The 11,491-nt window shown below is 34.6% G+C and overlaps 1 protein-coding gene and 1 long non-coding RNA gene across 2 annotated transcripts; both read left to right on the top strand.

Annotated features, from left to right (window-relative positions):
- Positions 1–5,989: 5,989 nt before the first annotated feature.
- On the top strand, positions 5,990–7,073 carry LOC142627865 (uncharacterized). The gene is made up of 2 exons (XM_075801753.1): positions 5,990–6,271; positions 6,358–7,073. Exons 1-2 carry the CDS (start codon positions 6,106–6,108, stop codon positions 6,846–6,848), a joined length of 657 nt encoding a protein of 218 aa, XP_075657868.1. The 5' UTR covers positions 5,990–6,105; the 3' UTR covers positions 6,849–7,073.
- A 294-nt stretch (positions 7,074–7,367) lies between these two features.
- Positions 7,368–8,814, top strand: LOC142627866 (uncharacterized). The gene is made up of 2 exons (XR_012842951.1): positions 7,368–7,497; positions 8,293–8,814. It is a non-coding gene; the product is annotated as an uncharacterized LOC142627866 (long non-coding RNA).
- The last annotated feature ends 2,677 nt before the right edge of the window (positions 8,815–11,491 follow it).

Raw genomic sequence — 11,491 nt, 5'->3', positions numbered from 1 at the left:
TAATATGGTATAAAATTATTATTTGTAGTTTATTCATAACATGAACAATCTATTTGTAGTAAAAATTCATTATTGAAGTAATCTTTCATTGCCCTACCAAACGAAAGAAGTCACTGTCAAAGAGTTCGCCTTAAATTTTTTAAGTGGTAAAACATTTTAGTCATGATTTTACTATACATAGAAAAATAATAAGTTAAACAAATAGCTTGTGAAAAAGCTCGAGCTTGCTCAACAAGTAATGAATAACCAAGTTTGGACATATAATCTTGTTTGGTGATAAACTTAAGCTCTACTCATGTTCGAAATAAAATAAAATAAATTAGTCTGAATTTTTAATACTCAGTCCGGTTCGTTTACAACCCTAATAAATTGTACCATAATTTAAATATATAAATTAAGGGTTTTGATAAAAGATATCCTAAGGACATTCGTTTAGGAAATATTTATAGAAGCATTTTATTTTAATAAAAAACAATTTATTTTTTATATTGTTTTAATATTTTTTATAAAAATAATATCAGAACTTTTCAAAAATAATTTATTAAAAAATGTCTTAAAACATCCGTGACCGGACCTATTAATTAATTAATAAAAGATATCAAGCTTCAGATTTAGTGATCATCAAGATATAAACCTCCCTTAATTAAGCCTTGATTTCATCCAGCTTTAGCGAGCCAAATATATTATGTAACAGCTGTCACCAATCACTAGTAAGCCATGTGGATGTTCGCATGATTTCATATGAAATTATGATAATTTGTTTACAATGGACAAAAATTGTTATTCAATGGTTTATACTACTAAAGCTAGCACAAAGTAGTTGGGTTGGAACTTGGAAGTTTGAACACTAACATAAGACCAGTTTTGGTTGTTCAAAATAAATAAATAAAGATAGTTTGGGATAACGTTGGGACACCAATAACTGATTCCAGTTTCTCCCAATCTTTCACTTTCTTGTCATTATATGAGTATTTGGTATCTCAAGGAAACTGATATCTATATTGCACTTCTCCATAAAATGGGTAAACCGTGGCCATTACAGGACCACATGCTCAGTTTACCCAATGACAAGCAGCGAAAATTAAGTAATGCAAGGAAAAAACAAAATCACTCACACCAATAAGATGAAGTTTAATTTCGTTCTAATGCGCTAGCTATCCAATCATATCTTGACATTTTATATGGATACGTGACAGTATAGAAAGAGATACATCATGCTTCAGATATATAAATTTTTCCCCTCATGAGGATGGATTTGGGAATCTATTCTCATGTGAGAGGCGTGACTCAAGTATTCAAAACATGATGTATTTTTAGAATTCACTCTCTTATGTAAAGGGAAAAACTTATGTATCCAAAACAGGTTTTATTTATGAGCATTTTTTTTGAACAAAAGGAACTACAAAGTATAAGAGTCCCATAGGACCCATATAGACCCTTTTTGATTGTTTCACATAGCATAACTGTCTTCATATTCTTTCACATTATGCCTGTATATTTTGAGCAATGCCACAAATAAAAAAGAAATTCACAACAGTTTTTTTTTTTTTTTTTTATCATAGTTTAATTAACAAGTTTTTAATAGCTCTAATTCCTATTAGAGCATTATTATTGATGGTTCTAAAAAAATTATATGGCTATTTTTAGCACCAAGCACCAATTACAAAATTGGTACTATCGATAAAGCCAAAGTCAAAATTTAGGGCTTTACCGCTACAGTAATAAACTAATAATGTGACTTTCTCTATTTTTTTAATATCAAACCTAAAACTAGTGATAGGGCCCATGCCCTGTAATACTGATCGGCTCCAAAGTATGGATAAATCTCACCAGAGACTTGGGGTACTTTCTGGACCTACATAAAGCTTTGTGATGGGAAGAGACAAAAAGTTATAGTTGATGGTCATTTGAAGATAAACATTATGTTTTTCTTTGCTTCTCGGTGTCTACATTTTTCATTTTTGTTTCCTTTGGGCCACGAGTGTAAATAGGGTCGAAAAATATAAATGTTACAGTTTTTCGGTTTTTCATCACTATATATTTTTTACTTTCCTGCATAAAACTCATATAACCATATAAGTATATAACAAATCATACAAGTGAAATTAATTATCATTTTATTTTCCCATAAAAAAATTATCATTTTATTAAATATTTACTCACCAAAAAAAAAAAAAAAAAGGTTTGGAATTTAAGTTCTATTCAAAACCCGTGTGGCCCTATGAGATCTATACCCCTTTTTTTTCTCTTTTTTTTTTTTATAATTTTTTTATGGTACCCCTCTAATTACTTGCCGGTCTTGTCGTGTGGTCGGGGTAGAAAATGTATGTGCTTGACTCCTTTTGATGGATTGACCCAAGGAAATCCAAAAGATTGGAGACAACTTTTATTTTATTATTAATTTAAGCTTTTTTTTTTAAACCTTCAAAAAAATTTAATTTTTAAATCATTAAAGTATAGGCATTCAATGAATGAATTTGTCTATAATTCCATTATTATGAAATATGGAAGCATGATAATTGTGTTCTTATTATGAAATAACAGCTCAAGAGAAGAAATAAATCAGGTCATAAATTAAAGTTAGCCAACTATTTGTGAATGTACCAAGTGCGATGTATCATATGTTAAGATTCAGATTCCTTTTTGGAAGGCATGCGTTAGATTTTAATTGTGTTCAACGTATAGGATAAGTGAAAACTCTTAGATTGTATTTTATTTTGTTTTCCTTTCTTTATTTCTTTCTCTTTAAGTAGTTTAAGAATTTTCGTTGAGCCTGGTAAGGTAGGATTGTCATCAAAAGTGATTGGATCCATATCAAAATTTTCAAGGTAGGACTAGGATCTTTGGGATGTGGTTGGCCTGTGTTGGTATTGTTTAGAGTCGAAAACCCTGAACCATATGTTTAATAGGCTAACCCCATCCATCATTAGCGGGTGTACGTGCAAATTAGATTTGAGTTTATATAGAGAAGTAAAATAAGTTATCTAAAAGAACATTTACATGAGATAGCTTGACAAGATGCTAACTTTGACATGACACTTAAACAAGTAGAAGAAGATAATGATAAGACATGAAAAAGACGTACATTTAAATAAGAAGAAGAAACCGATGAAAGAAACACAAGATGTACATGGAAAACCCTAAAAAAGGGATGAAAACCCATGGTTTGAGCAAGAATGTAATGTTCTTTCTCTGTTCGAATTGTAATATGTATGAAAAGAGATCAATTTCTTACAACAAGGTTGTTCTTCTATCTCACCAACTCTCTATCATCTTCTACAAATATCTACTTGGGTTCTTACCCTAACAACACAACTGCATGTTCCTTTTATACTCTCAGGAATATGATTGAGTACAAAGATAGGTGTCAAGTCACCATTTCTTTATTTTAGACATTTTCACAGCTGTGATGTTATCTGCTAACTAGAGGATAAGAACTGCGCCAACATGGCACTAGGACCCTTGAGTAGATGACTTTGTCATTGCTTGGGAAACAATTCTTGGACATTGAGAGGGATATCAGGGGTACTGTAATTGATACACGTATCTCTGATATGGTCCAACATGCATTCAACCAATAAGGGGTGCCCTCATGGCCCCTGGCCTTAGAAAGTCACTATCTCCCTTTTTATGAATGCTTGAGTATCATGTCAGGTGCAAATCTTACTTCCTTCCCAAGACAGTCACGCATTTAGCACAAATCAAGACAAAATCCTTTAGCCAACGCTTCCTCTTCCTTTGCTCACAACCGTTTCATGTGTAAAATCCAAATTCAACCACTTATGCATTCTCCCATGCTATAGTGGTGTTATGTACAACGGGTATGATTAGAAAATAAAAATGACTTTTCAATTTTTAAATTTCTTTAAATATTTGGGTTTCAACTTTCAAATTTAAATTTTAAAAACTAATAGGTATAGGAAAAATAAGGTCTTCTAGGTGAGTGGACAACTTTATTCAGTATTAAAAACCCACAATAATTGAAGAATAGTAGCCATAATAGACAACCATCGGCTATTGTCCAATAGCCGCCGACTAGTCATCAAGACACCAAATGTTACAAACAAAGCCATAATCTCTCCATTAATGAAACCTTCAACAATCACCCCAAAAAGCCTGCATATAACACTCACCCACTAGTATGACCAAGGTATGCAACAAAATATTGCAATTCTCATTCTTTGATTGATCAATATTGTATAAAATTTTGACTTAAGCATCAGAGATTCCTAGGCCAGTACTAGACTATACCACTCAAATATAATCTCTCTTTCTTGCTAGTCAATTAGGAAATTCCTTAGACGAGTCTGGGTGGAAAAGCAACCTATTGAAGATTTTTGTTTCGTCGAATACTAAATTTTATTTTATTTTTTTCTTTCTAGTGGACATGTAATTTTTTTATCTATAATTTAAATTTAAATTTGAAGGAAATTGTTAGAGTTATTACTAATTTTATGACGAGATTTTTAAAATTGATATGAAAATGAAATGTAATTAGTTTTATATTAAAAAATGTGTTTAAAACGTGACACATCAGTTTGTTTAAAATATAATAAAATTGATAATATTCCTAGCATTAGTTAAGATTTGTGTGCATTTGGCTAGCTTCTTTGCAAATGTGAGATAAACAGTTAATTATAGTATAGTAAACTACGCATGGACAAATCACACTTAAGTTTTACATCCTAAATTACTATCTTTAAAATATAAAATTTTCAATATTCTTTTGAAATTTTGGCCACTTTGAGCGTAAAATAATTTTTTTTTTTTTTTACAAACTTAAAAGAATCATTAATAGCTCTACCTCAAATCAAAACACCACCCAAGAGGGAGAAAAGGGGTAGGGAATTACATAAAATGGCCCAAAGATTATGCTATGTTTCAAATTAGGTCACATATGTTTTATTTTGTCAATTAAAGAGTTAAACACATGAAACTATTTCAATTTGATCCATTTTCATTACTCATTTACGACATTTACGTTATTCTAACTTTCTAAGCAATATTGGAGCATGGCCAAAAGAGAAATAGAAAGTTTATATCTTATTTCAGATTATGTCACACGTTTTTAATTTTTTCATTTAAAGTGTTAAATTTATGAAACTATTTCAATCTGAAACCCCTATCCATCTCCATTATTTACAATCTATATATATATAGAAGATTCCTTTACATCATTATGGAGCAGTATGGAGTATAAAGGATAAAACATAGAGTTTGTACCACGTTTCAAATATTATCACATGTTACCACCGCACACCCTTGGTGCGATGGTCACTCCACATGTATATATACTTGAGAAGTGTAGGGAGTAAGGGTCGGGGTCCAAGTATCTAAGAGGGAGTTTCACACACATTTACACTTAGATTAGACTAGAGTAGAAATTCTATCTTGTATAAAAAAATATATATTATCACATGTTTATAATTTTGTCAATTAATGCCTCAAATTTATGAAACTATTTCGATTTTGATCTTATTAAATTTTGTCAATCACTTTTATCACTATAACAAGAGAAACTTTCTCTCTATAGCCTCTTTGTTTAGTAGCTATCAAATTAATTCATAAACAAGTTCAAGGTGAAAGCATAATTTAGTAATAATTTTTTAACTTTTATATGCTCAATAATTGCTTAGAATAACAAATATAACCAACTGAAATGTATAAAAAAAATTCCTAAATTTAAAATTAAAATCATGACATAAACTTGGGAGTAAAAAGTCTAATATCTCAACATCCGCCCGTGTAACTACGGAATTATAAAAAACTTGGGGGGTTTTATGTAAATTAAAGAAAAAATTGAGATACAAACAGAAGCGACCGTTTAGGAGGATTATCATTGGAGCGCAAAGGAATCTGAGGGACGTAAGCCGACTAAAACATTTTTAATAATAAACTTTTTCACCGGACCTTCTTCCAACAGTTCCACTCTCCAATAGAGTGAAAAAAACATCTATAAATAAGGGGCCAAGGCAACAATACATAGGCTTGAAGACGCCACTCCACAAGCTTCTTCAAACCCCTCTTTTTTTCTTTAGAAACTTCTCTCTTTTAAAAAAAAAAAAACTGGACTCCACTTCCCATTTACCCAAACCCAAAAAAAGCATGGTCGGGCCTTCACTCAACACCGCCATCAAACCCACCACCACCACCATCAAATTCCTCTGCAGCTACGGCGGCAAAATCCTCCCCCGTTATCCCGACGGAAAACTCCGTTACCTCGGCGGCGAAACCCGTGTCCTCGCCGTTGACCGCTCCATTTCCTTTTCCGGTTAGTCCGACTCCGTTTTAATTTAATTTTTTTTTTAAATAAATTTTTTTTTTCTAGCTAGAAATTGAATTCGATTTATGGTACAGAGCTATTGTTGAAGCTCGGAGAGTTGTGTGGTACATCGGTGAGCCTGCGTTGCCAGTTGCCGTCGGAGGATCTAGACGCTCTGGTGTCGATCACCTCCGATGAGGACCTCGCGAATCTCATCGAGGAGTACGACAAGGCCGCGTCGCCGCCTTCGTCTCTGAAGATCAGAGCGTTTCTCTCGCCGCCGAAACCTACCAGAAAATCAATCTCTTCTCCTCTTCCTCCTCCAATCCCTAATTACTCGACGTCTTCATCGAAATCGTCGTCGTCGTCGTCGTGTTCCACTTCGTCTCCGTCTCCGTCTCACACTCCAACCGGCACCACCCCGAGGTTTTCGGCGCCGGCAGCCGACGTTTGCCTCCGCCAGATCTCGCCGCCGGTCGCTCCGTTTCAGAGACCCGCGGCGAAGATCAAGCCTCACTGTGCTTACCGTGCTCATGGAAACCCTAGCAACATCTACCTCATCCACAACGGGAATCACTGGCAATAGCACCAAATCAGATGGGACTAAGATTCAACAAATCCAAACAAAAAAACAAAAAACGTATGGGAAGCAAATCTCTAAAGCAAAATTACTATGGGAGTTTTTATTTTATTAGTATATAATTTTTACATATATATATGTGATGTAATCGGACTGTAAAATCGTTGAGATGGATTGCTTTTGATCCATCGCCATTAATGAATTTCAGTCCAATTTCGTTTTAGTTAAAAAGTCCATAAGCCATTATTATTGCAAAGCAGCTTTCGCCGTTAAACTTCTGTTTAAGCGCCGTAGTCCACAATAGCAGGTGCCGTTTTTTGCTTGTTTGTGTTGCGTGCCACGTTGTCTACGTCGTCGTTTTGCTCTGAATGCACACGTATGTGTTGTTGTTCGTGCGTGTGTGTTTTGTGTGGCACGTACAGAGGCTTTATCCTCATCCGGTCATCCGTGTTCATTACGTTTGTTGTGTTCTGAGTCTGTCATTTCTCGTTTTTTTTTTTTTTTTTTTTTTTTTTGTATTTCTTTCATTTTTTTATCCTTAACATTTGTGGCATCTATGGCTTTGCAGGTTAACGAAGAGACTGGAATGAAACAAGTGGGAGGATTGATTTAAGATTTGGCAGTAAAATCACGTGATTTCAACTTCTAGATAATGGTATGCATTATACTTTATTTTTATTTTTTATTTTAATTACAATAATCTTTTACTATACATTATACAATATTAATTAGAAAAAAAAAACTATTATTGCACTTTAATGGAATTTTTTCTTATTTAGAAACAACTGAAATAAAAATATGTTTGCTGATAACGTGACTAAATAAATATTTGAGAATCGTTATCTTATTTTCCTGAAAAATATCAAAATTTCAACATGAAATGGTGAGATTTTATTTATTTATTATTTTTTGATGGCCAGAAAATTTTATTAATAGAAAGTGAGAAACATAATTTCAAAGTTTGAAAGATCATATATGAATATTGATAACTTATTTGTCGTTCAATTTCTCTTTTGACTTTTTTGTTTAAATAGAAAAACTGAACAATAGCAAAATTTCAAGATGATTTGGTGAGGTTTGGTATTTAAATCCTTGCTTTGAAGATTTGATTCATTTCAAATTTCAAACGTCATTACAATTTTCATAATGAACAACTTTTTAAGATTTTAAAAATTATCATATATTGTGGAGAAAATTTGAGCCATGTAAAATAATATGTCTATACTTTACAGTATCACAAAAATTACATTAATCTTCATAGAAATATCAACTTCAAAAATTAAGAGATTTATCATGGGGCCCTCAAAGAAATTAGCCCCCCCCCCCCCCCCCTCCCCCCCAACAGGAAAAAAAGGTTTAAGCGATATCTTTAGATTTCTGAAAACTAAAAAATCATGATATTGTCTTTCCTGTTTCCAAAACTTAATGCTTTTTATCCTTCCTTTTCAAGGCCATGACTAAACTGGCGATGATGGATGGTGTTCATTTTGACCAGATTCTACCAACTGATGCTGAGAAGGCACTGGAGCAAAATGGTTCTTTTCACATTTAAGAAAACGTATAATTCCAAAAAAGAAAACGTATAATTCCAAAAGCGATGGAGATAAAGATGGAAACATTGGAGTTGGCCCGGTTGGGAGATGGGACCATTTGGGAATCATCTAGGCTCTCTATACCCCAATTTTTTGAACAAAGTGATTGAGCCATAAAAATTAAATTGTTAAATAAAATTTTAAATTCATATAATAAGAGCACTCTGAAAATAAGTAAATAAATAGTCGGATTGGAAAGAGACCTATTTCGTTTTGAGAGGAGATTTTTTTGGCGGAAAGAATCAAAGATAGGCTCTCCACTCATGTAGCCTTCAGAAGGTAGATTCCCATTGTTGTTTCAACTTTGGAGAGATTGTATGAGATCTTTTTACCCCCAATTAATCAAAAGAGCCAAACAAAACTTAAAGTGAGTTTAATCATTGTTATCTTCTGAGACAAAGGAAAAAGTGGTTTAAGGTTTATCCTATCCCACCATATGTGATTTCTATTAGTTCTTTGATTATATAAATTAATAATGCCACCAAAATCATGATCCTCATGTGTCATCTTTGACAATTTTAAACAAAAAGAATTCATTTCTTATCACAAGGATTAATCTTAGAGAGAGAGAGAGAGAGAAAGAGAGGCTGTAATGTGATCCCTGTATGGAAAGGAAGGTGGCAATGTCATGGATCCCACGATGGCTACCAATGTCTAATCGGCGTTCAAGATTATATGTAATGTGAGGTCGCTGTTAATGAGCGGTCAAGAACTATATAGGCTAGTAATGGGTCACACAGCATGTGGGTGCTGCTGAAAGCAACTAAAGGATGTTTAAGATAAGAGAGAGATTGGGACCCTCAGACTGGTAGTACACATGGTTGGAACGAACTAAATGTGTATTTTAAAAAAAATATATATATAGGGAATATTTAGTGCAAAAGCCACAGACTTCATTGTTTTGGAAGTATGTAGTGTAATAGCATAGCGTAGCTTGTGTGCTTGTTATTCACTTGTTTTTCATACTAATGTTCGAAATAGAGATAGAGTCATTAAAAAAAAAGAAAATATGGATTCGTCTTCCTCTTCTTTTTGAGGTAGTTAAGGAATACAAAGAAACTAGCAGACAGGAAGACAAAGACTAAGTTCTCTCCCTAGAGTAGGGAAGGCGTATGCACATTTATTTGCTTCCTTAAATACAAATTTAACTTCTAGAGATTTGAGATTTCATCCCAAACAATAATACCTGTAATCATCTACTAATAAGGGACTCAAAAAAGGATGTAGTGAAGGAAAGCAATAAATAACAGGAAAACCTTAGGCTTCACCACCAAGGTGAGAAAATTTTAATATAAAAACATAATTATTTTAAATGCAATGTTCAAACCAGCTCCGAAGCCTCTTTTTACTAGGATTTTAGGGATTACATTAAGGTATAATTGATGATGTGGAAATCGTCAGTCAAGTAGGTTCGTCCAAATGAGTTGGCAACCTCGTCCTTGTGCCTGCAATTGTCATGAAAAGCCCTCCTTAGGTGGTCACCAGTGTGGTGCCCGTCACAGAGTCTCCGATGATAAAGTCAGCGTATAGAAGTTTTAAGAAAGTATATGAGAGCTTAGAATATCAGAGCTACGGCATATGTGTATCTGAGTATGTACCTTGTCTAGTTCTGAGGGGTGTTTATATATGGCTCCATTGCTTCTAGCCGTTGTGCCCTTTATTGTGGCTTTAGTGCTTCTTTTGTAACGCCTTCGGGCTCATTAATATGGGTTTTGATGAGCTTCCAACAGTCTGACAGCTAGTTTGTAACTGTCTGAGGCATTGAATCCTCTATTAATTGGCTTGCCTACCTTCATCTACAAGGTGGAGGGATGGATGAAGGTGCTTAATGGGTTCGTCTGGGCAAAGGAGATTCGTTGGGTCTATCAGTCGCCCCCCCCCCCCTAAGTTTTGTGGTCGTCCTTACATGTCAAGACGACCATCAGAAGATGAAAGGTTTCTTGTCTAGACATGACTCTTGGAGTTTCGTTCCGCATTCAATGTGCAGTGGCGGCGTGGCACGTTCTAACTGGTGCAGTTAATATCCCACTCATCTGTCTCTTGGGTTTCACACTAATTTTCGGTTTTTTGTGCCTAGTTTTTAAACCTCATTTCTTTCTTATTTCTTCTTTACTTTCTCTTTTCTTTGCCATTGTTGCTCTATGCTTCTTCTTCTCCGAGCTATTCCTTCTGCAATTTCCTGCATTTTTCCTTTCTAGGGTTGCTTTTTCTTGAGGTACGACTTCTTTTCACATTCTTTACTCTTTGTAGCATTGGAAATTTGTAAGGGTTTCTGATGATTTTGTTTTTGTTTTTGGTTTTTTTTTTCTCTTAAGGACTTTGCCCTTCTTTTTCGCTTCTTAGTTTCCATAATTGGTAGCTCTAAAGTTAGGAGACTGTTCCCTTTTGTCTCATTTCTCTTTGCTTGTTTAGGGGCTTCTCTAGGAGTTTCTCGCACCTTTTGCCCTTTAGTTGAAGGTTTTGTGTTTGGGGGTAGTAGCTTAAGTGTAGTGTTGGCTGATCTTTTCCCCTTACTCCGTCAATCTGTTGATTGGTATGAGGAATTAGTGGGTGAGCGGAGAGTGATGTCAGAGGTGAGATCCAATGAGTTTGAGACGGGGTTGTCATCTAGTAATGACCCTATTCAGGTGGAGGAAGACACTGCGGCTTCTGGCCCAAGGGAGGTCAGAGCTTTTTCTGCCTTCAGGGAGGACTGTGGCCTGGACGATGAGACCCTCTCTAGGTTTAGGGATAGCTTTCAGTTTTCCGAGAGGGTTAGCATTCATTGTCCTTGTAAAGAGGAACAAGCCTGCCACTTTTCACCTAGGGAGATATGCTTCTACGTAGCTGCTTTCTAGTACGGGCTTAGGTTTTCCGTCCATCTATTCATTATGGAGCTTTTGGGTCACTTCAACACTGCTCCTGGGCAACTTATGTCAAACTCATAGAGGATAGTGATCAACTGTATGGAGATATGGCTGGTTGCCACCAAAGAAGACATGATCAGGGTGGACGAGTTCACTTACCTATATTGTTTAAAAGAGTCCAAAGAGTATGGGTACTATGAGTTGGTGCCCT

The sequence above is a fragment of the Castanea sativa genome, chromosome 3, assembly GCF_040712315.1.
Source record: "Castanea sativa cultivar Marrone di Chiusa Pesio chromosome 3, ASM4071231v1".
Taxonomy (NCBI): domain Eukaryota; kingdom Viridiplantae; phylum Streptophyta; class Magnoliopsida; order Fagales; family Fagaceae; genus Castanea; species Castanea sativa.
Note: the sequence above shows the minus strand (reverse complement) of the source record. Positions and strands in the feature narration are given on the sequence as shown.